Raw genomic sequence first — 26,381 nt, forward strand, 5'->3', positions numbered from 1 at the left:
TCAAAATGGTGCGATAAAATATGGGTACAATCAATTCAGTTGCCTTTTTGACAGTCTGATGCTCATAAATAAAGGAAATATACTCGAAAGACACTCCAGTAATTTTGTTGGCAGAATTAACAATTTACAAAAGTTTGTTTTTGTTGTGAGCAGACAGACCCCCATACCAACCTAAAAAATTGTAGGTCAACACAGTTTATATAAAGGTGTGATAAGAAGCACCCTTTGTGGTTTTGTCAACACAGAAGGTTTTAAGCGGTGAAGAAAATAAAGTCACTGTTGGAGGGCAGCTTAGTATGGAGGAAAGTCTGATGTGATGCTGGATTGGGATGTTTACTACCTTCGTGAAACCCCTGTGCATAGATATTCCAGACAGCATATTGGCCCAATGTTTGGCAATGTTGGGCCAACATCTGCCAACATTGGGCCATCTATGAATGCTATCTGGGATAGTGCGGACATTATCCTGGTCAATTGGGATTCAAACCCACAATCAGACATACCTGTACAACGAACGCTGAAGGCCCAGATTCAATTCCCCAAATGGGCAAAATGTGTGAAGCCCATTTCTGATGTCCCCCACAATGATATTGTTGGAATATTGTTGGAATAGAGTGGTGCAGAACCCAACTCACTCTCACTCAGTAAATATTTGATTCTAGTGACCACAAATACTGAACTGTATACAGTCCAAGTCAATGAATATGTGACCAGATTTAGCATTGTATTAAGTTGTTGAATTTGGAGTTAAGTTTGATCTGTTGTCCCCCATCAAAGGCCAGTGATCCCTGTCACAAAGATGCTTTACTGTTTGCCAGCTGTTCCTTTTCTTCATTCTGTGAGCTTGGTCAGTATACTGTAGTTCACTATGACTTGCAGCAAGACCTGGAGCGAGCCCAGTTCCTCCTTCATCAGGCGTTTGATGAGGATGAGAACGACAACAAAGAAGATGCTGTTGAACTGTACTCAGAGGCTGTGGAAATGTTTATCAAAATAGTAGGTATTGCAACATCACAGAATCATATATGTAACTAGTTTATCTCCTTTCTGTTTGGATTTAATTAATGTAGAATTAATTAAGAATTAAGAAGCATTTATTGATTTAATACAGCTTGTCTCTGCTGGAAACCAGTTTTGTGTTGATGTGTAATAAGTGATATCTATGATCACTTTGTGTACATGAAAACTAAATCAAATTCAAAATGCCATCTATTGATATTGAAAGACTAAGTACAATAACTTTGTTATGGCTGCTCATGTACTCATAGTTGCGAGCGTATTCAAAAGTAAACAGTACAAACAATCTATTGTCCATAATGACACAAATGTTTTAATTTATATTTTTCGACTTTTTTTTTAGAAATGAGAGTAGGTAAGACTAACCTAAGAATAAGCTGTCTGGAACTTGAATAATCTGTAAAGGATATAACACAATCCTGAGTTTTTGTTTGAAAATGTAAACATGACGGCGACCCCGAATTGAAGGAAAAGACAACAAATGATCCTGAATGGAGGTGTACTTGAGAATAAAATAACCTCCAACGTGACGCAAATATGACATCTGAGGTTTATATGCCTTATAAGTTTATAAGTCCATTGCCTTAGACTCGAGTCATATCATATACATGTTACTGTTCTGTAGCTTGAACACCTCCAAGTGCAGCTTAAAATTTTACTAGAGACAGACAGCTTTTTCTGATAAATATTAATCAATTATTTAGGTAAGCTATACTTTTTACCTTATTCTACATTACTCCTTAATGCATGTACTGCTTTCTTTTGACAAGACAAGGATGAGTGATTGAAACATTGAAGAGAAGTTGTTCCAGCTAATACCTCCTTCACACTTGAGGCCGAATGAGCCAGAATGCCGTGGGAATGACAATTTCTTGAGATTCCTGGAAATTTGAACTGAATTCTAGAACGTCTTACTGCACCCTGAATGCATTCCAACTTTGCCTCATATGCTTGATGAGTACTTCTACTGTGTGACAGGTTCATCTAAACCTGCAACGCTTCATATGCCAGACACTTGTTGAGCCAATGTTGAGACACTGTCAGCACTGGCTTCCTCTTTGTGGGCAGTTAGTCAGGACAATATCTGCACTGTGATGCCGTTTCAACAGTGGCAGGTTGAGCATATGAGTGATCATCTGACGGTAGTGTTAGTTGAAATCACGTCAACATGACTCCTGGGATATTGGTCTCTTTCAGAATGGGACTCTGAATTTAAATGATGTCTACTATGGTAGCCTTTAAATGATGTCAGCCTTGGTCTGCTGCCTCCGGTTTTAATGGTGAAGTTTCCAACACACACTCCTGTGTCTTTCTCATCTCTCAAGCCCCAGCCAGTCCTTACAGGGTAGAGGCCAGGAAGGAGGTAGACAATCTGGAAATTACCAGCCCCGCGGAGACAGGAGTTCCTGCATCGAGACATACTGGAGGGCAAGCAATGAAGTTCCAGTCACACACACACCAGTTGGTAGGAGGCTGGGCCAATATTGGAAGAACTGGTGTTTATTAGGGGACCATCTTCCGTTGGGGCTATCGACTGTCACTGATAGTCCACCGTTAACAATCTCACCCTGAACAGATGTCTACCCCCTGAACTAACATCACATCTTTTTGGAAAATATGAACATATTTGCAAGGACAAACATCAAGAAAATGTTACTGCATTACCTCAATTCTTGACTGAATTTCTTCTGTTTCTGCATAATCACAAACTCAGGGTTAGTACCATTATGGCGTATTTGGTAGCCAAGATTCCAGAGTTGCAAGCTTTGCTGTGTTCTTTCCGCCAAGTGGACCAGAAGGCCAGTTCAGATCACCTGCATTGGATGCAGTTCGATGCAGTGCAATGGCAGTATGTTGAAACAACTTCTTTTTGATGTTTTCATCACACAGCTTCATCTTGTCATATTAAAGCAGTAAATGCATTGAGGAGTAATGCAGGATAAGTGTACAAATATAAAAAAAATATCCACCCTCTAAACTTTAGTTTTATATGTGTACTATTTCTTTTCAGTGCAGGAAAATATCCAAATGTAAAGATGTATATTTTCCCTTTTACAGAGAAATGATGCAACAGATTCCAGCCTGCAAGCGAAAGTCACCAAGATGGCAACACAGGCTCTTGACAGGTAATGTAAACTACCACCCTCATTGGTCAGCACAGTCACCACTGTTACTCTCAATAGTCATCACTGTCACCCTCATTTGTCACCACTGCCATCCTCATTAGTCACGATTATCAGCCACATGTGTCACCACTGTCACTCTCATTAGTCATCACTGTCTTCTTCATTAGTCACCATTTTCTTCCAGATGTGTCACCATTGTCACCATGATTAATCATCACTGTCACCTTCCTTAACCACCACTGTCCTCCACATGTCACCACTGTCACCCACACTCGTCACCCACACTCATCACCACTGTCACCTCATTAGTCACCACTGCCACCCACATTAATCATCACTGTCACAACCATCACTGTCTCCCACAGTAGCCATCACTGTCATCTTCATAAATCATCATTGTCTTCCTCATGATGTCATCACTCTCACCCTCATTAGTCACTACTGTCATCTACATGACAACCACTGTAATCCACATGTGTCACCACTGCCACCCCTGTTAGTCATCAATGTCACAGTCATCACTTTCACCCTCCCACACTAGTCATCAATGTCACAGTCACCATTGCCTCTCTCTGTAATCACCACTGTTGCCCTCATTAGTCATCACTGTCACAGTCATCACTTTCAACTTCATGAGTGATCACTGTCACCCTCATTAGTCACCACTGTCATCCACATGTGTCACCACTGCCACCGTCATTAGTCACCACCATCACCCACGTTAGTCACCACGGTCATACGCAATAGTAACAACTGTCACCCACACGTCACCACTGTCACCCTCATTAGTCACCAGTCACCACTGCCAACCACATGTGTCACCACTGTCACCCTCACTAGTCACCAGTCACCACTGTCACCCTCGTCAATCATCACTGTCACCACCATTAGTAACCACTGCCACCCAAATTTAGTCACAACACTTGTAGAACTTTCATGTACAGTTACACCTGCATAATATCACAGATATATGTGACCAACCCAGACTTGTATGATGTACTGTCATTTCCCATGTTATCCAATATGTTTTATAGCTGAAATTATCATTACAGCGCATGCACGTTATCAGAAATGAGTGGACCACTGTAACTTGATAATGCCTGCAAAATACCTGATGATGGTCCATTATCAAGACCATTGTTATGTGATGTCATAAGTAGCTCAGCAGATGATGTTCAGTCACCTACTTCTCATATGAATTTGGATTCATTATTGGCGATATTTCTGGCTCACATTCATGACATGTATATTTGCCATTACGTACTTTCATGTCTGTGCCAACCGTAACAATTGTACCATAAACTACAACACACAGCAATGAAAACATCGACTGGAATTATAATGTGGTTGAAAACAATGGTGGCTGGTAGTATGGACAAAGGTCAAGGTCGAATGTCGTCACTCTCAGTAGTGACGTCATCTGTGTTGTTCAATGATATGTTTACATTTGTAAAAAGTATTTCAGTGACCTCTGTCGTTTGTTGTGACAGTAACTGCTTCAAATCTGATGTCGTTTTATACTTATTCCATTAATATTCTGTCCATTTTAACTATAATAATGGTAATGCTGTTTTTCAATGCATTATCATTTGCAGAAGCCCTTCGTCTTTTCAACTGCCATCCTGTGTCAGGCAGTTAATGAAAGACCTCAGGTTTCTGCAAATGATAATGCACTGAAAAATAGTGTTACCCCTATAATATTTACTACACCAATGGGTTTTGTTGTTAGTACTGTTATACTGAAGGTTCAGTTCCTAGAGAAACCTTCTAGATCACCTGATTGTAGGTTCACAGTAATGTTTCTTTACTGATGTGTTGTTGTACAGAATACTAGGCTAGATGGCATATAGAGTTTCTGGCCAAACTGAATCAAGATTCAGGTTTGACCAGAAGCAATGTCTTTGTCAAATTCATTATTGTTGCTTATTGATGCACTAGAAACATAGGGTTGTTATTTTATTTTGACAGAGCTGAAAATTTGAAAAAGAAACTCAAAATTGCCAGTCCTGATAATAACCAGGGAAAACAAATCCCAAACCAGTCAGGGAGAGTTATGCCTCCTCTTGGTTTTGGAGCCTTTTCAGAGGATGATGATAAACCTCGGCCCCGTCCACAACCCCAGGGGATGCCGGGACCCCCTCCGTCATCCTCAGGGCCAACCAATGTTGGTGCCACTTCTTACACCAAAGAAGAAATAGCAGTAATTAGGTAAATATTAATACATTGTCTTTTAGTTAGTTATTAGTAAACATTAGTTTTTGTATGTCATTTGTCATCTAATGATATAACATACTACTCCTCAATGATTTTGATTTATCTCTGCAGAATCCAATTGTTACATATCATAAGAGCTTTTCACATGTGTATAGTCATTAGGTTATATCAACTGCAAGTGGAACACTATGTGAGGCTGGTAATATTATTTCCTTTAGAAACTACTGGCTACTGACCCGACACTTTGCATGCTGCTTTCCAAAAATGATAGCACCCGTATTTGTTCAAGAGAATGAGTTTAAATATGGCTGTCATGGATGCCATTTTATAGTTTTTATTATATCCTCTGTAGATCCATGTTTTTGGAATTTAGTGTATCTGTTTGTAGTAGGTTTAGCAACACATGATCCGCTTTTGGAACATTTATTGTTTGACCTTTCTCACATTAACCATTTGACCTTGGTCTCTAGAAATTGTTGCATCTGAATATTTTCAAGTGGTTTGAATCAGATTCTCAGTATTCTGAAAAACCTGTTATGGATGCTTGTCTGCAATACTTTTGTGATTTATTTAGCCTTGTTTTCACAGTGGTCTTTATTTAAGTTTTCTGTTGAGATCATTACATTTATGTGTTGTTTTCCATTGCACGGGTTATTGCTGAAACTATATGAATATCAACTTTCTTCATTTACTTTCCAACTGTTGATTATATATGCAGGTGAGCTACAGTGTGTTATTATTTCATTTGAATTGACAGTGGAATACAATTTGGTGGTACTTAGTTATGAACACCAGTAATTGGACTGACATTAGTAAAGAGATGTTCACTGGACAAATTAGTTTCTTTGACATGCAATTATATTTCTGCATTTTCAGAAGCACCTCAAATATCAATGGTCGAGAGTATGTCCCATTTCTGTCTGTTGATCTGAAGGAGAGGTTTGCCTTCCCAGTGCCTTTCACGTGAGTAGGTCTGACTGGGAGGTGGATGAGGAGGGAGGAGAAACTTCATATGTTTGAACAGACTTTGTATCAGCTCTTACACTTCATGTCATGCTTTGTTCTAGATATGAACAATATTCACTCATGGAAATGACTAACTGACTAACATGTCTCTTAATTCCCTGGAAGTGTGCATGTTGTGAGGTTTGAGACTTGCTAACAAAGAATGGGTTTTCTTGGCCCTACACTATCAGCAACTCAGGGCCTCAGCAAATATTCCAGCTTTATGACGGCAGTCTGTAAATAATTGATTCTGTATCAGATAAACCAGTGATCAACTACATGAACCTTGATCTTCGAATTAGGATACAATGCCATGTGTCAAATAATGTCACTGAGTCTGACCACCCAATCCTTATGGTTGCTTCTTATGACAGGCATAGGTTACTGAGGATCAATTCTAGCCCAGATCTTTTTGTGTTGATGGTGATAAAGATGGGAAATAATGCTCTATATGCTGTTCCAAGTGATAAAGATAAGATGTAAAGCTGTATATGCTGTTGTAGTGATTCTAGTGATAAGTGATGGGAAGAAACACTCTATATGTTTTTCTAGTGATAAGGATAAGATGTAATGCTCTGTATGCTGTTCTAGTGATAAGGATAAGATGTAATCCTGTATATGCTGTTCTAGTGATAAGGATAAGATGTAATGTTCTATATGCTGTTCTAGTGATAAGGATAAGATGTAATGTTCTATGTGCTGTTCAGGTGATAAGGATAAGATGTAATGTTCTACATGCTGTTCTAGTGATAAGGATGGGAAACTGGCCATGTCCCCCAAACAGAGGTCACAGTTTGGGAAATGGGGTCGAGCTGAAGATTTCTGTGAAGATCCAAAGATGATCCTGGCCGTTTCTCCATTTAGCATCAGGCAGGTGAGGAAAGTTATGTCAGGAAGGGGGAACCATTACCTGTAGCCAGACAGGTGTGATATTTTACTTGTATGTTAGATAGACAGATGAGAAGTTTTAAGGACTATAATAACTGGACATAGGATAGTGAGTTTACCTGTACTTCAGACAGGTGAAAAGTGTTTCCTGTATATCAGACAGGTGAGCATTGTGGATATAGACTTGTTTGGACTATATATCAGTGAGTGAGTGTATCTGTAGTTTCAGCAGTCTGTTAGTGGTATTTCAGAAAAGCTGAAATATGATTTCAGAATGTTTGTTCTGTCATCATATGAATAATATTTGAAAAAACTGCATTCATCTTGTGCATTGTGCAAGGTGTGATTCATTGGAAAAGTGTGAGAGATTTTGTCTTGTGTTTCAGACCATAGTATCTGACTGCAGTTTTGTGGCCTCTGTGGCCATCAGTGCCCAGTATGAACGGAGGTTCAAGAAGAAGCTGATCACCAGGTGAGTGCAGCAGCATGAGAGGCTACTCACACCATGGCACCTCCAGCTCAGCGTCCCACTGCTAACCAGCTCCAGCGCTCAGTTGTTTCCACAGAGTGCCCACTGAGTGGTTGAGATATACAACTTGGGTACCTTATTCCCCGATATTGATATTGAGCTGATATAGTTTATCAGTTTAATTCTAGTGTCCTAACCTGAATGTACTGTTGCTCTTTGTATTTCACTGCAAAACAGATATATTCATTATCCATTGCAGCATCATTTACCCCCAGAACCGCCAGGGAGAGCCCGTATACAACCCGTGTGGGAAGTACATGGTTAAACTCAACATTAACGGTGTGCATCGGAAGGTAGGTGCTGATACAATCACTTCATCTAGAATCCGGGACATTTTGTATATAAAAGTGCTTGTGCAGTTAACTAAGGAGTAATTAATTCAAATCAATTGTTTGAATATAACAATATGATGCTGATATCACCCCCTGCCTCCTGTTGACCCTATACACATGTTCCACATGCTTGTCTCCCTTTGTCTTCTGCTGTCTGTCTGTTATAATCTTGTACCATCTGTCGCCTGTAGACTTATGAGCAGTTGTACCATATCTTCTGTGCAGGTTATTCTTGACGACTACTTCCCCATTAGTAAACATGGTGAGCTTCTGTGCTCCTTCTCAACCAATCGGAATGAGCTGTGGGTGTCCCTGCTGGAGAAGGCCTACATGAAGGTTATGGGCGGATATGACTTCCCAGGATCCAACTCGGTATGTAGGAGTAGATGTCTCCAAGTTATCCATAAAGGCAATTCATCAATTGAATGAAATGATGTATTACGAACATTTTCAAAACATAGATATCGCATATAATAAATTGTTAAGATGTTGTGCGTTTGACTTTCAACATGCTTGATTCATGTTGATTAATTGTAGGTATAATTTGTTATTTGCTTGCTGTTTCAGAACATTGACTTACATGCCTTGACGGGATGGATCCCAGAGAGAGTGGCTATCAGGCCAGGCAGTCAGGAGTTTGACAAGGACCGTGAGTTCAAGAGACTACTGGAACGCTTCCACAAGGGACACTGTCTGATAACTGTGGCAACTGGAGAGATGTCTGAAGCTCATGCTGACAGAGCCGGACTAGTGCCAACACATGCCTACGCCATGTTGGATATCAGGGAGGTCAAGGTCAGTAATGAACATTTTGAAGGGCATATAAAACATGTCATGACTAGGTAGAAATTGTTCTGTTTCTGTTGACTTGGTCATTATTTCACTTCCTAGGGTCAGCGGCTGTTCTTATTGAAGAATCCATGGAATCATTTACGCTGGAAAGGAAATTTTTCTGAAAATGATACAACACACTGGACACCTGATCTACAGAAGGCCTTGAACTATGACCCCAAAAGTGCTCAGACATTTGACAATGGTATGTTTGATGAAATAGCATGTAAGATGAAAAATCTTGTGTGTGATGGAAGATTGCATGTGTGGTGGTGTGTGAGTTGAATGCTGGTGTGTGAGGTGAATGCTGGTGTGTGAGATGAATGATGGTGTGTGGTGTGTGAGGTGAATGATGGTGAGTGAGTGAGTGCGTGAGTTTAGTTTTACCTCCCACTCAGCCATATTCAAGCTATATGGCGGCGGTCTGTAAATAATCGAGTCTGGACCAGACAATCCAGTGATCAACAACATGAGGATCGATCTGCGCAATTGGGAACCGATGACGTGTCAAGGAAGTCAGCGAGCCTGAAGACCCGATCCCTTTAGTCGCCTCTTATGACAAGCATAGTCGCCTTTTATGGCAAGCATGGGTTGCTGAGGGCCTATTCTACCCCGGGACCTTCACGGATCTGATGGTGTTTGAGGCGAATGATGGTGTGTGAGGCGAATGGTGGTGTGTGAGGTGAATGGTGGTGTGTGAGGTGAATGATGGTGTGTGAGGTGAATGATGGTGTGTGAGGTGAATGATGGTGTGTGAGATGAATGATGGTGTGTGAGGTGAATGATGGTGTGTGAGATGAATGATGGTGTGTGAGATGAATGATGGTGTGTGAGATGAATGATGGTGTGTGAGATGAATGATGGTGTGTGAGATGAATGATGGTGTGTGAGATGAATGATGGTGTGTGAGATGAATGATGGTGTGTGAGGTGAATGGATATACATTTACATTGTTAACTGTGATACATATGCTGATGTAATCTTTGTGTTTCCAGGTGTGTTCTGGATCGACTATGACTCCCTGTGTTCCTTCTATGATGTCTTCTACATCAACTGGAGTCCTGAGTTATTCACACACACCACATGTATACACCAGTAAGTCCACCAACCGGAATTCTCTCTCTGGCCACTGGTCCTTACCCTAGTCAGTCATGACTGTTAACCACTCTTTCAATAGACATCATTAGAGCATTGGTTACAGGCAATCTGCTTCATAGATCCCCATGTTTGGCGTAAAACCACTTGGATTAGGCCTGCATTATTTCACATAGCTGATGGCATTTCAACATCCTACAAATACCTTTGAATAGGGTGCTTGGTAATGCATTCTTTCCCTCCATTTGCCATCTTGGAAGTATGGAGACCATTGTTCCTGGAAACCATTATGGTGGCTTAGATGTTGGTAATCACTGGGTCATCACTTTATTCCTAAAGACATAGTGTATAAATCAGTCATATTTCATACTGAGCAATAATTGTTTAATGGACAGTATGTAAGTATATGTTTCTGGTCCCACAGTTCCTGGCATGCCAAGGAAGGTCCCAAGAAAGACAGCTACAATATTAGTGACAACCCGCAGTATCGGCTGGAGGTCAAGGCCAGCAAGCCAGCTGCTGTTTGGATCCTCCTCACCAGACACATCACAGATAAGGCAAGTCATGTGGCATATCACAGATAAGGCAAGTCATGTGGCATATCACAGATAAGGCAGGTCTTGTGGCATATCACAGATAAGGCAAGTCATGTGGCATATCATAGATAGGGCAGGTCATGTGGCATATCACAGATAAGGCAAGTCATGTGGCATATCATAGATAGGGCAGGTCATGTGACATATCATAGATAAAGCAAGTTCTGTTACATATGATAGATAAGGCAAGTCATGTGACATATCATAGATAAAGCAAGTTCTGTTACATATGATAGATAAGGCAAGTCATGTGACATATCATAGATAAAGCAAGTTCTGTTACATATGATAGATAAGGCAAGTCATGTGACATATCATAGATAAAGCAAGTCATGTGACATATGATAGATAAGGCAAGTCATGTGACATATCATAGATAAAGCAAGTTCTGTTACATATGATAGATAAGGCAAGTCATGTGACATATCATAGATAAAGCAAGTTCTGTTACATATGATAGATAAGGCAAGTCATGTGACCTGTTACAGATAAGGCAATTAATGTGACATATAGATAAGACAAGTTATGTGACACATTACAGATAAGGAAAGTGCTGGTCACAGGTAAAGTCGTGTGACATATCATGAATATCTATCAGACTGGTTGCAGTGGCCATATATTTGTTTCTATGGTTCCAGGATGATTTTGCAGACAACAAGGAGTTCATTACTGTGTTGGTGTACAAGACTGGGGGCAAGAGAGTCTTCTATCCCTGTGAGTAATCCTGGGTGTATTATCTGAACTCACCAGACAAGTAGTTGATATACTGTCCCTGGGGGCACAGTGTGACACAGTACGTGGGTAGATGAGGATCATAGGGTGTACCCCTGGAGGAAGGGGTACTGTGTGTACTGGAAAAGACAGCTGAAAATGTCGAGGGTGCATATTCACCTGTTCAGCTGTCAGTCAACACTGGCTTGCCCATCGTCTATCTGGACAAACCTCAAATTTTATTGGATAGGGTAACTACTTTGTACCAGACCCTCATTGTGACATTTGTCCAGATTGACCTAATATGCTTGGGTGAAGCGTCAAAGGTGCTGACAGTTTTATATTTGACCATAATGTACATTTAGTTTTCCTTATTCAGACTCATGCTTTCTTGCTGATCTCCTCCCTTTATGTGAAGATACTGGAACACTATCCCTTACTGTTTCCTTCTTTTGAAGCGGACCTACGATCAAGATCACCCTCACCCACAGGAAGCCTCCCCATTTCCCGCCACACTGGTCAAATGACCAGCTCTGTCACTGTCTCCTCCATCACCTGATTAGACAGTTGGAGTGAGTGAGTGAGTGAGTTTAGTTTTACGCCTCACTCAGCAATATTCCAGCTATATTCCAGCTATATATATTCCAGCAGTCTGTAAATAATTTAGTTTGGACCAGACAAATCACTTATCAACAACATGAGGATTGATCTGCGTAATTGGGAACCGATGACATGTGTCAATCAAGTCAATCATGCTCCTGGTGTAGGTTATGGCTATCTACGTCTACTCCGTATCATTATGTCCTACTGGTGTAGGTTATGGCTATCTACGTCTACTCCGTATCATTATGTCCTACTGGTGTAGGTTATGGCTATCTACGTCTACTCCGTATCATTATGTCCTACTGGTGTAGGTTATGGCTATCTACGTCTACTCCGTATCATTATGTCCTACTGGTGTAGGTTATGGCAGGGATACTCTATAACAGGGATTGGTCACTCGCTTGCTTTCCTTACCATTTGTACTAATTAACGTGTGCCTCGTCATGCTCCACTGCACACGTCGACTTGGTTTGTTCTCAGCGCAAATCGGCTGCGCTTAACAGTATTTCAACCAGTTTATTGTCGGAAACTATCGGCATCTCCCGGAGTAATACTCGGTAAATTGGAGTAGGCTCCCCTGAATGTTGTCACAACAAGCTGGTTACACTTCCTGTCGCCGAATGATGCATGTGTGGATTAATGAGAGGACTTGAGAATGTGTTTACACATTGCCTTGTTCAAAGACTCTCTGTTTATGTGACAATTTTGATACAGCGTTCGAAACGATCACCAGCCCAGAGGCCCAGCGTCGGTTGTTAATGTATCAGGCCAACAGTTTCAGTTATCTGCAGGCCCTTGTGGTCTTCTGTCAATTAGATCTCATTTCTTTTCAACTAGCATCTTGCCCATAATTTGTATTAATGTTCAGGAATTATCCCTGATCCTTCATGTTAGGATAACTTCCAGTTTCACTTCATAGTATTATATATTCAGTGCCGCATAGGAATGTCAGCAGTCTATAACTTCTCTGTGTAAACTTCTCTGTGCTCCATACACTTCACTAATGGATTTTGTAGGGATTGTGAAACTCTCTACAATGAAGACTATTTTGTTTTTATTGGTTTGATTTCAACAAAATGGGTATGCAGACTTTAAAGACTGCAAGTGGCAGCAAGCCCTGATGGCCAAATGGCAAACTAAAGAACTGCAAACACTGTTATTATATATATTTGAAATTATCTGTTACACAATTAAAATGTCTCATTATGTTTCAGTGGTTTTCTGTTTGTGTGGAATGCTTAGGCTGCATAAAAATATGTTTCTCAGGCACATTCTTTTCAAAAGTGACGAGTAAGACTTTGGTTTTTAATTTTTGATAGAAAAATGTGATGAGGGAGGAACACATTTTTATTTCTTTTTCCTTCAGGAATACAGTTTGGAAAGTTAAGCACATGTTAATGAGTTGTAGATTCAGTCAGTCTCATTCTTTCAGACACTCAGTCTATAATGGACAAATGGACGGTCGTGGCAAAGTTGAAATTATTTTTTTTAAGAGGGCAGTTAATGAAGATGACCAGATGTCTTCCTGCATGTGCGCTATTGCATGGATACTGACACAGTCACTCCCACCTAAAAAAAACAGAAAGTTTAAAACCATCACAAAGCGTTAAAAAGTCCTTTGCAGTTTTGTCAAATATCAACAATAGTTTCAGAACTAAAACATTCAAGCATCAAAGGCATCCATGGCAGATTAGAGCAGATCAGATATGTCATACCTCACACTTTCACCAGATAGAATATTCCCCTCAATACTTAGAGGTGTATTTGAAAGAAATGAATTTTAGGACGACTAAACACATTCAAACATTGGCTTGTAGTAATGAGTGATCAGATCAGATCAACGATATGTCATATTTTTCACACACATGAAATACTTGTGAATGTATACACCCTTCCGATTATTTTTTTAATTCATAAAATCATCACTATTACTTTCAAACACCTCTCACCAAATGGAACGTTTCCCTAACAGAAATTAAAGGTGTGTGTGAAAGAAGTTTTTTGAGCAATAACTAGAAACACTCAAAAAATGCTGTGTAGTATTTCAATGGTGGATCAGAACAGATCAGCGAGATGACACGTTTTTCACACACCTCAAATACATCCTAACAATATGTTTAGATTATCAAATTATAAATATTACCTGCAAACACCTTTCGGGTCATAGTATATTCCCCTCATAAATATTTAAGGTGCATGTGAAAGAGGTTTTGGAGCAATAACTAGAAACACTCAAAGTTATACTATTTCAATGGCGGATCAGAACAGAACCGCGAGATGGCACATTTTTCAACACCTCAAAAACACCCTACCGATTTTTTTAAATTATAAAATTAGCACTATTACTTCCAAACACCTTTCACTAGATGGTATGTTCCCCTAATGGAAATTAAAGGTGTATGTGAATGAAGTTTTTGAAGCTGAAACAAAAGCACTCAAACAACGCCGTGGAATATTTCAATGGCGGATCGGATCAGATCGGCGAGATGGCACATGTTTCACACACCTCAAGTACGTCCTAACAATTTATTTTAGATTATGAAACTATCACTATTACCTGCAAACACCTTTCGCCTGATGGTAAATTCCCCTCATAAAAATTAAAGGTGTATGTGAAAGACGGTGTTGAGCAATATCTAGACACACTTCAAACAACGGCGTGTAGTATTTCAATGGCGCATCAGATCAGATCGGCGATCTGCCACATTTTTCACAAACCCCAATTAAACCCCAACATGTCTTTAAGTCACAAAACTATCACTATTGCTTGCAGACACCTTTCAAATAAAGATATATTTCCCTGCTAAAACATAAAGGAATGTGTGAAAGAAGCTTTTATTGACGAAACTGAATCTATCTTCGCTGTGTACCGATAATTGAAGCCAGAGAGTTACAAGATGCCGACTTGAAACTTTACTACAAATATATTTTCTTATACTGACACTAATTACAAATATGTGACTAGAACTGAAGTAACAGAACAGGTGACTTACCTTCTACGTGTAGGTTCCGAGTTGTCACAACACTCAGCGAATGTAATCAGCTGTTGAAAATGAACCGAGCTCAATCTTAAATACTAAGCTGCCGCCATATTGTCTCCACTGGTCATGTGACAAAGCGAGACATACGTTCAGCGGTTTTTCGAGGAGTTTCACCTCCCCTCTCTATATAGGCTCCCTGGTTATGGCTATCTACGTCTACTCCGTATCATTATGTCCTACTGGTGTAGGTTATGGCTATCTACGTCTACTCCGTATCATTATGTCCTACTGGTGTAGGTTATGGCTATCTACGTCTACTCCGTATCATTATGTCCTACTGGTGTAGGTTATGGCTATCTACGTCTACTCCGTATCATTATGTCCTACTGGTGTAGGTTATGGCTATCTACGTCTACTCCGTATCATTATGTCTTACTTGCACGGTTATTTGTTCTTCCAGTGTTCACTGTGAACTTGGTAAGAATTTTGTTTGGAAATTCAAATACGTGCTAAAATGCTAAGAATTTTTATGTAGGCTGTCTCAAGTCATGTCTGGCAATTCGATTCTAATTGCGTTTGGTAGCAATGTGCTAACTACTGCTGATATTCAGGGTTATGGTGAATCGCCAGAAGAAGCCTTAGGGGTGCGGGATAATATGGAGACTAGGTCCTAGTCCCAGAGGAGGTGGTTGTCAAAATCTATGTCATCTCAACTAAATAGTTGAAGTCATCTACTTCCTCCAAAACTAGTCTTCAACTACAAGATACTACTAGGTCATTTGCTGAAACAACAGACCCCAGCTAACATTACTGGAACAGTGCTGGCATCGTTCTGGCCTGTACCGTTGGTACTGGCATAACGTACACCAGTATAGAGCCAGTAATCTGTTACAGGAAAAACTGTACAGGGCCACATACGGATGGTTACCATAAACACAACACCACAATGCTGTACTGGCCCAGTACTGACAAATTTTGCTGAGACAAGAGCACTTTGAAAATTTTAAACATTCTGTCATTCATCATATATGCCATGTTTTGAAATCACGCAAAACCTCTATGCATATCTAATTCAAAAACATATGTTCAATTTAGGAGGAATTAAACCCATATGGATAAACTTTATGTTTGTTTTGTTTTGTTTTTCCCCTTCAGATTATTTTTGTTTGGTATCAGCTTGTTTTAAACTGTAGAAACAGTATTAAACTTATAACCGGGCCAGTGCCGGTCAAACTGTAAAGGGACACTTAGGCAACCAGAGTTCTCTGTCTGTACTGGGCCAGTTCAATGCCAGTGTGCAAAATAGTACAGGCCCAGTTCCGGAATGCCTTAAATGGGCCCGATGCTCTGACTTCACTGGGCCACTCCTGACGAACGTGAGTCAGGAAGTCATCTACAGATGTAAACAACCCTTTCAGTGTTGGAAAGGCTTCATTTACCACCGAGATAGCAGTCTACAGTGGCATTTGATTATCTTAACAAGGCAAAGAGGTTTTCTTACAGCAGATACAGCACTGTTTATGTTGAACTTATAGTGTTACTGATCTGATCATTACAGACGAAGCATGTACCTGTTTGTACTACGTCACCCACTGTCTTCATGAATATTCAGCTGATTGAAATGTTCCTGCAACAATGAACATGGCATACACAGAGCGGTGTCACATTACCGGAAAATTTGATGAAGTCAGAGTTGAATCTGATGCAAGTTTTACATTCTGGGAAGGAAAAACACAAAAGTGTTGAGACAAGATTCAAGCCATGATACTGCAAGTTTTACTCTCACCGTTACCACTGCAACAGTGACAATGTCTTCTTGGTCTACTCAGTCCAGTGCAGCATTTGGCCAGAAGGGAAAGACTACAACTATGCCCATTACAACGTTATACTAATTTGACACAGTTGAACTGCAAGTCATCTCTATGTAGATGCGTTGCTGTATGTCAACCACATGGAATCAATGCAGTATGACATTGATCGACCTCATTTAGGAACAGACTACTGATGGCCCACGCCAACAACTCCACAGTAGCGTTCTACCTAATTAAGCAAGGGTCAACATGATCTCACAGGCTGCTACTACTAACCTTTCAACTCTTCGACATCGTCCTATGGTGAGGACATCGTGTAGAAAGAGTTTCTATAGATAGCTAGTTGGAGGGAGAAACTAGTATGCCTAAAATTGCATGCCTTATCATGTGACTTGTTGAGATCAAGAGGCTCTGCAAAGTAAAATGGTTAAGAGTCAATGCGCACATCTTGGACAGGCTAGCGTGAGTGATTATGACACAGTACTTGTAAGAAAGATACTTGTACATGTGAAGGGTCATGAATCGAGTCTTGACATAAAGTTACATTAGACACTAGCAGGATGCTAGTTAATCAATATATCATCACATTCCAGTCAGATAGGTTCACAAGAAGAGAAGTTATGAATACCGTTACAGTTACTTAAGGGGGAAAGTACAAGACATACTTATATGGCAGCCAACAGAATCCATTATGGTCTGACCCACTGTCGATTCTGTCAGAACTGGAAGCAAATAAGCATAAGTGAGGATAAGGAAGAATATGTAATTTTCTGAATAAAATAGATATTTTATGCTTTTCCTCACTAATGACGTCAAGCCCTCCTTACCACCCCACACAGACACGTTGGATTTTCTGCAGTTCTAGTGTTGGGCTTATGGAATTACGGAAAGAGTGACAAACAGGGCTGGTCATGTGACCGATGTGGTGGGAAATAGGTTTCCTGTGGGTGAGATTGATTGTACGTGAACTTCAAAAGAAGGGAATTCCAAGGGATTTCAAGTGTTCAACTTCGCATAGAGGGAGGAGATAAGCAAATGACCATGAGTCAAGATAAGTATAAAATATCAATTTTACTCAGAAAGTTACATTTTGCATTATGTCACAACGCATTAGCATCACTGTGCTATTCTAGTCTGCCCCCTCGTAACCAAAAGTATACTTGGTACCTAACATCATGATGCATATCAGCTGTTAAACTACTCCATAGCACTCTGTGTCTTGGTTTACAGTTGCCTCACTCACCTAACATCATGATGCATATCAGCTGTTAAACTACTCCATAGCACTCTGTGTCTTGGTTTACAGTTGCCTCACTCACCTAACATCATGATGCATATCAGCTGTTAAACTACTCCATAGCACTCTGTGTCTTGGTTTACAGTTGCCTCACTCACCTAACATCACTGGTGGAAACATTATGTTCATATTTGTCTCTAACTCACAATTAAATAACACACGAAAACGTTCATAATGTTTTTATTCCCACAATGCATCCAAGGAATGCTGCATGACTAACTACATCTCATGTACTAATCTACATTACATTACTGATCTAAACTTACATTGGTAGTAGAAAATGCTATGTTCATTTTGCCCCATATGGTTTACACTAATCACAGATGTATTGAAACTAATTTGGAGAAGACATTTAACCTGTATGTAAACCATCATCAAACTGTTGATCATTTTTTTGTGATAACATACGCCTTAACATGTTCAATAGAACAGTGGGCCACTTAATCCCGAACAAGGCTTGATAATAAAGGCCATCAACACCATTGCTTTTCTGTTTGTTTTCTTATCAGTAAGTATTGACCTGGCCATCTTGGAAAAGAAGTACTGCCACCATGTATAGTGTAATGGAGCCCACTTTTGCCCTGAACTATGTAGTTGTTGTCATATCTAAAAACTAAAAAATTGACAGCTGAAAATGTCGAGGGTGCATATTCACCTGTTCAGCTGTCAGTCAACACTGGCTTGTCCATCGTCTATCTGGACAAACCTCGAATTTTATTGGATAGAGTAACTGCTTTATACCACACCCTCATTGTGTGTTTTCAAACTCTGCACAGGAAGATTGAATTTCAAATCATTCTGTTTCACACCATCACAATGTCAAGTCACGAGTGGGATGACACCATAGACGACATTACACTGTCACAAATAATGGACAAAGTTGAAACTAATAGATTGAATGGGATGAGACAGTTGAAGACACAATTTTTTCTGAAGCTGCTGATTTTATGGAAACTAATTTGGCCGTGTTAGATGGGTTGACTCAGTTGTCAAACACAGACAAAGGTGCAAAGTTTCCTGAACTTTCAACTGTACACTTACTGAGGTCATGAAAAGATATGATGTAGACATGAGCAATCCAACTCCCAGGAGCTTTCAACTTGATTCTGATGTCTTTGACTATGAATTTGAAGAAGCGGTAAAAAAACGGGAAACAGAGATTCGCAAGTCCAAAACATGAAGATGATATGAAACATTTACTTTCTGAAACTGTCCTCAAAATTAGAAAGTTATGTTTTGTTGAGGTTTGTTTTTAGCAGGTTTACATTCAATTGAGGCATGTTAAGCTGAACCTGGTGTATGAACATGAGAGCTGTAGGTGTGGCTTGCTAACTTGTAATGAGCCAATCAGATAGGCGCTGCCATAGGTTCCTTCAAGCCATGGTGTGACTATTAGGTAGACCATGGGTAAGATCAAAGCGACCACTGCCAGGGCATGGTACAACATATCATTAAAGCACTCTGACGCAAGCGTGCTTTATTACACTATGCATGGTGGTAATGCAGACTGGGTTTCTTCAATCCAGTGGTTGACATCATGCTGCTTGTTATTGACCCGGCCCTATTCATGCTGTTTGTTGTATACTATTTCAGTGTCATGGTGTTTTGTGTTGGCAATTGCAGATGACCCTCCTCCTTACAAGGATGGAGTGAGGATTAACAGCCCGCACTACCTGTGTAAACTGGTGGAGAACAAGGGGACATCACTCTACACGCTGGTCGTGTCCCAGTATGAGAAGAACAACAGTATTCACTACACACTCAGAGTCTACTCAACATGTGAGTTTTCTCTCAAGCAGTACAAGGACCCCTACAAGTCACAGTACTTCCAGAAGGTGGGTAGCAGAAGGCATCAAACTAGATGGTGGTGTTAGAAATAAGCCTGGGCAGATGTCACATCTTTTCTGTGAACACTTGCAATAACATGCTGTGAGGTGAATGGTATGATGCTGAGACTTTAGGTCACGGATTGTGATTTCCTGGTGTTTTTAAACTGATACATCATGCCTTTTAAATGGGAAGGGGAAAAATTCACTTGTGTCCATCTATTCTATACTTTTCACTTTCAGCTGACTGGATAGATAAATTTAAAACATGAAAAGGATGTGTGGCGCCATTGTAGGAATCAGGTGTGGTAGATGAATATACTGATCAAGAATGTTCTCCATAAACTAGGTAGACTCACTGTCTAGATGTGTAGCACAATACTGCACATAGTGTCATAGGAACTAATTTATGGCAGGCATGTGTGCATCACAGAAACATTGGTAGCATGATAGCTCATATAGTCTAATATTAATGTTTCTTCAGAGGTCTGCTGGAGTAGTCAGTTATATACTGACTTATGAGTCAAAATAGCGTAAATGACAAACAAAATAGTTGTTATGTAAGGAAACCAGAGAAGGAGCAGATGTGTGGTTCCTTCATCAGTTGAACTGAATGTTACTGACTGCAGGTGAATGGACAGTGGACTCAGGCCACTGCTGGTGGATGTTCCAACAACTTGGACACACACAAGAACAATCCTATCTACCAGATCCTCATAGACAACAACAGTACAGACAACTGTATACAGATTGAGCTCCTGGGCCCCAAGTGAGTAGTGCCTCGGCTACTGGTCAGTCAGTCCCTCTTCCATGTTACTTCTAGCAAGGTGTGGCTTCAGATGTAGCAAATAACGCTATACCCCTGTGCACTGTTACATTCAACAAGACCACTGTTCTACTTGTCCTGGTTGTTTAAGCATGAAGTACATGGTAGAAGTTCTTGTTCTTGTATTTCAGAGTGTACAGCGTTGGGTTTGAGGTGATTGCAGTCAGTCAGAGAGTGCCCAATGCACCCGGATCCTTCTCCAAGAAGACGTCAGGAGATTTCAGGTGAAATAGTGGTTTTCTGACTTATTGTCCAAAATATATATATTTATGCTGCCATCTCCTATATAGTCCCAATGATATTAAAGACATTTCACATGTAATCCAGATGGTATCAGTGTTTTCTCCCATATGGTCCAGATGTTATTAGTGTTTTCTCACATCTGGTCTAGTTGACATCAGTGTTTTCTCTCATATAGTCCAGATGATATCAGTGTTTTATCCATATAGTCCAGGTGATATCAGTGTTTTTCCCATATAGTCCAGATGATATCAGTGTTTTTTCCCATATAGTCCAGATGTTGTTAGTGTTTTCTCACATCTAGTCTAGTTGATACCAGTGTTTTCTCTCATATAGTCCAGGTGATATCAGTGTTTTCTCCATATAGTCCAGATGATATCAGTGTTTTCTCCATATAGTCCAGATGATATCAATGTTTTCTCCCATATAGCCAAGATGATATCAGTGTTTTCTCACATATGGTCCAGATGATATCAGTGTTTTCTTCCAGGAAGTCACGTGAGTGTGACACCAGAAGATTAGTTGAAGATTAGGGTATTCTATCCTGTAAAAGTGTCATATACAAGATAATGTAACTTCCAATATTCGTGGGACATTTAAATAGTTAAATGGTTAAAGCATTTGCTCATAACAGTGAAGTTGTGGTTGATTGCCCACAAGGGTACATTACTGTTCCCTACAAGCGAAGTAAAACCATACCCACTCACTCCAATATCCCCACTACAACTGGTCCCTGCAAGTCACTGCTGTGTGTTTGTGTGATTTCTGATCCTGTACTCTCTGCTCCAGACCAGGTTACTGTGTGCTACAGCTGGACAACATCTCTGGGGGTGTCTACAACATTCAGCCATGTACATTCAGACCCGGGAAGCTAGGGCCATTCTTCCTTGATATCAGCAGTAATGTTGCCTTGAAGATCTCTGCACTACAGTGATATCTACAATCTATAACCTCCATGGCAAGATCTTGCAAAATCCAGGGATATGTATACTGATATATTTGGAGCATTTGTCTGACAAAGTACATGCTGTAAATCTTGAAATTTATGTAGAAATGAAAGTGACTGCACTAATTAAGGTATGTTTTCATGTTTCAATACTGACTTCCTCCCCAGCTGTTCCTGCAAATAAATGAACAGAGGACAGCAAACAGTCAATAAGAATGTCAAATTGCTATATATAACGATTTACCTTTGAAACTCGATTTCCGTTTGTGCACGGCATTGTTGCATTTATACACAAAGATCAAGGTAACTGTTGGTATTTTGTCTAGAGCTAGAATTGACTGTACATTCATTTTCTTCTAGAACTGTAGAAGAAGTACCCAGTAATTATTTGATGAGATGCAATTATATCTAAAGCTATTATTTCAGCAGGGAATGATTAAATTAAATGTCATATTATGTCAGCTGCAGCTACTACTCTGTATATTAAATAATAACCATGTGACTGAGGTGACTGCTGATTGACAGATATTGTTAAGGTGTGGAACAGTGTCCCCCCTGCAGCATCATGGAAACCATTGATGTATAACAATAAACAAGTGAAAAATGCCACTTACAGCGTTGTATCTATTCCCTATGAACTAAGGCTTTGTTTGAAGGTATCAATAGCAGTAGTGTAATCACTTAAATCATGTTGAACTTATCTTCAATTCAGGCATAATTTCAGCAAGATTAGTGTAAACAGTATGGAATAAAATATGGAACATAGTAAACAACTATTTATGCTGGGTTTATGGAGAAGCAGTTTTATTAAGTACTGATACACTGAAATCAATCATTCAAACACTGAGATGTACTAAATGGAGATTTTTGTGATATGTTTTACAGGGCTCATTTGGTTTTATTGCATTAAGATTTGATGAAGTACATCATAGGATAACCTCGTGGATTATGTTTCTTTCTAGAATTGTGCTACAGTTGAGGACTTTAATTTAATATTGATATTAAACCTCCTGATATTCAAGATTTACAGTATTTGATCTGAGTTTTGTTAACTACATGCAGTTTATGGACACCATCCCTTCAGAACAAATCATGTTGATAAACAACATGTTCATGTGATGTGATATCAGAACTGGTCAAGTATTGGTCATTTACATGAAATGGAGTGGTATAACTTATACTGCTAATGGAGTGGTTGTTAAACAGTTTTCACCTTTGAACTGGAAAGTTTTATGTGCAAACACATTCACTCTAGTGTTTGGTTGTGACAGTGGTGTCACAGATATAGTGCCTTCAAGTGCTTTCATCCTCATGTTTAACTCTGTAACGTTTACATTATCCATGGTGGTTCCATAACTGATCTGAACTGTCCAATGTTTGCTGTTCTGGACAGTAGATGGTTACATGTAGCCAGGTTAGTCTATTGTGAGCATCTCCACACCTCCTTCCCTCAAGGTGACTTGAAAAGTCATATGATATCTTAATGTTATGTTATGATATGTTAATGTTCCATATGTCTGTTCTATGTCTGTTATTTATTTTCCATGACATCTAATTACAAAACATGTCTAGCATGATCAACTGTATGTCAGTTTTATCTGCATTTGGTCAAATGAGAGTGCCATATTTGCTACTTGTGGCAGGAAGACCTATTGAACAATAATACAATATAGCAATAAGTTAGTGAACATATAACATCAAAAGCGTTTGGTTATTTTCATTGAAATGTCATACTTTGTTAAAGTTTTTATTAAGGTTATAAGTAAAGTTTAGCTTATTATGCACAAGTTATACCTATACTTGATTTGAAGTTGAAGATTTTCATCAGCAAACAAGGGTGACATTCAGTATAGTGGAGCTTTTTACTCAGTTACACATGTAAAACTGTGCCCAATTGCTCTAATAAACTCAGAAGCGAAATCTGTATTCTAGGATGTTGTGTGGATCAAAGGAGCTCAGAGTAGCTTATTCTACAAATAAATAAACTTATGAGTTACATGTTAAAGGGAAGACCTTATGACCCTGTTTTAGATCACTTCCGCCTTTAATCTGATGTGTCCTGTTCCTGTCTGTCAGGATGGCACATCCTAATCGGCTAGTGATCAGTGCAATAGTTTCTTTAACAGAGGTGTACCCAAGAACTGAACATTATTCCCTGGAATGATACCGATGAAGAACTGATATTCAGTAACATCAAGTTTACAAGATCAGGTGGTCTGGCTTGCTGACTTGGTTGACTCATGTCATTGTATCCCATTTGTGTAGATTAATGCTCATGGTGTTGATCACTGGATTGTCCAGTCCAAATTCCATTATTTACAGAATGCCACCATATAGCTGGAATATTGCCGAGTGCAGGGGATAATGCCAGCCCATGCTGTGTGGTTATCTAACACATCCAAAAACCATGGTGTCACAGCAGCCACAAAGGAAGGCATTCTGGATTTGTCAGGCCACGGGGATCAGGTGTCATTCATAAGTTTCATATGCTCAGCTTTACACACTCAGCAATATACTGAAATTACCGGTAGTCACAGCTTTTTATGTTGCTCCATTCTGCAATGTTCACTCCTCAGTTCAAGCAGTTGATTCAAATCATGTGTTGGTTGTGGTAACATGTTGGACATGTAAGCACTCAGCTTTATGGCTTACAATAGCTGCAATCTGCTAACAGTAATGCTGTAAACACATCTTGCAATTTTTACTTTTCAAAACATTTTCAGCTAAACAAAACCACTGTCATATAATGTGGTTAAAGATGTTGTAGAACCCAATTCATTCATTGTAATTATGGTCCAACATCCTGCATACTTTATGTTATGTACATACATGTGTATATTGTTTCGTTCTGTGATATTAGGACTCGCACACTTTATGGCATCATATCATGAAAATGTGACGGCATAGTTGACCTGAACTTCCTCCAGAAAACAATGGCATAATACTATCTTTTGTTAGCCTCTTTATGATTAGTGCTAATTCCTTTCTTTGATGAGTCTGTTGTTAGCCTCATCCTGGCCCATGGTGACACCAATGCTTGATGAGTCTGTTGTCAGCCTCATCCTGGTCCATGGTGACACCATTTGCTTGATGAGTCTGTTGTCAACCTCATCTTGGTCCATGGTGAGACCATTGCTTGGTGTGTCTGTTGTCAGCCTCATCCTGGTCCATGGTGAGGCCATTGCTTGGTGTGTCTGTTGTCAGCCTCATCCTGGTCCATGGTGACACCATTTGCTTGATGAGTCTGTTGTCAGCCTCATCCTGGTCCATGGTGAGGCCATTGCTTGGTGTGTCTGTTGTCAGCCTCATCCTGGTCCATGGTGAGACCATTGCTTGGTGTGTCTGTTGTCAGCCTCATCCTGGTCCATGGTGAGACCATTGCTTGATGAGTCTGTTGTCAGCCTCATCCTGGTCCATGGTGACACCATTTGCTTGATGAGTCTGTTGTCAGCCTCATCCTGGTCCATGGTGAGGCCATTGCTTGGTGTGTCTGTTGTCAGCCTCATCCTGGTCCATGGTGAGACCATTGCTTGGTGTGTCTGTTGTCAACCTCATCCTGGTCCATGGTGACACCATTGCTTTATATGTCTGCTGATGATTTCCGTCAGGATGGTTTGGCTTAGGTCAAACATTGTGGTTCTTCGTCATATTATCTCTTGTTTAAACCTGGGACATGGTATTGCAGCAACTATCAGTGCCATGGCTTTAGCCAGGACTAGACAGTACAGCCTGGCAATTATTTTGACTGGGTGGAATGTGATGCCATGTGTCTCTCTTAAAGTAAAGACTATTCATCATTGGATTTATGGGATTTTTCCTCCACTTTCCCCATTGGGATTTACATCTTTAAATGTGTGTTTGTGTGTGTACATGCAGATGTACATATCAACAAATTGAAATATTTGGGAAAGGTGTGTGTAAATATATGTAAAAATATACAATTCAATAAATATGTTTGAAAAACAGCTTGCATTAATTTTTATTGTGCTTGAAGCAAGCATCAAATAGTAAGTACAGCAGGTTCATTTCTCCTTATACAGTACATAGGGCTTTCCATTAGCCTGGAGGCATAAGTGGTGTCTTTCTAAGCTGATGCCCCTTGTTTTTCAGTAGTGATATGGTGCAGGTGGTTAGGCAAGAGGTTTTGCGTCTTCATGCTTTAGACCCAGTTTTACCTGAATGGGTATGGTGTGTGAAGCTTGGTGTCTGTGCTGGGATATTGCTGAAAAATTTATGACACTTGTGTAAAAAACAAAATCTCTTAGGTCGACCTTGAAATTTAACATAATCTATCCAGTGATCTTTGAATGCAATAAATGCATATAGGGTTATAACTAGTAATTTTAGACACCTACAATGTATATAAGGTATCCAAAGTTCAAAGCCACACTATTCCCACTATTCCAAATAGTGCCAGATCTACTTGACTTAATCTCACTTCAACTTTGCAACCATCACAGTGACCTTGTTTTGACTTGGAAGTCACTCCACGATCCTATCTGATGGA

General features: G+C 39.9%; 1 protein-coding gene across 1 annotated transcript in view; it reads left to right on the forward strand.

Moving 5' to 3' along the window:
* The window catches only part of LOC137255890 (calpain-7-like), a 49,014-nt gene extending 23,175 nt beyond the window's left edge, over positions 1 to 25,839 (forward strand). The window contains exons 5-21 of the mRNA XM_067793472.1: positions 880 to 996; positions 3,076 to 3,143; positions 5,112 to 5,351; positions 6,234 to 6,320; positions 7,110 to 7,236; positions 7,637 to 7,722; positions 7,979 to 8,072; positions 8,337 to 8,483; positions 8,679 to 8,906; positions 9,003 to 9,147; positions 9,938 to 10,037; positions 10,462 to 10,594; positions 11,272 to 11,347; positions 19,660 to 19,871; positions 20,492 to 20,631; positions 20,820 to 20,912; positions 21,718 to 25,839. Of these exons, the coding sequence (XP_067649573.1) occupies positions 880 to 996; positions 3,076 to 3,143; positions 5,112 to 5,351; positions 6,234 to 6,320; positions 7,110 to 7,236; positions 7,637 to 7,722; positions 7,979 to 8,072; positions 8,337 to 8,483; positions 8,679 to 8,906; positions 9,003 to 9,147; positions 9,938 to 10,037; positions 10,462 to 10,594; positions 11,272 to 11,347; positions 19,660 to 19,871; positions 20,492 to 20,631; positions 20,820 to 20,912; positions 21,718 to 21,862 (2,238 nt within the window). The 3' untranslated portion in view covers positions 21,863 to 25,839. The remainder of the gene's footprint in view (positions 1 to 879; positions 997 to 3,075; positions 3,144 to 5,111; positions 5,352 to 6,233; positions 6,321 to 7,109; positions 7,237 to 7,636; positions 7,723 to 7,978; positions 8,073 to 8,336; positions 8,484 to 8,678; positions 8,907 to 9,002; positions 9,148 to 9,937; positions 10,038 to 10,461; positions 10,595 to 11,271; positions 11,348 to 19,659; positions 19,872 to 20,491; positions 20,632 to 20,819; positions 20,913 to 21,717) is intronic.
* Positions 25,840 to 26,381: the final 542 nt, after the last annotated feature.

The sequence above is a fragment of the Haliotis asinina genome, chromosome 11 (genome assembly GCF_037392515.1).
Source record: "Haliotis asinina isolate JCU_RB_2024 chromosome 11, JCU_Hal_asi_v2, whole genome shotgun sequence".
In the NCBI taxonomy this organism is placed as follows: domain Eukaryota; kingdom Metazoa; phylum Mollusca; class Gastropoda; order Lepetellida; family Haliotidae; genus Haliotis; species Haliotis asinina.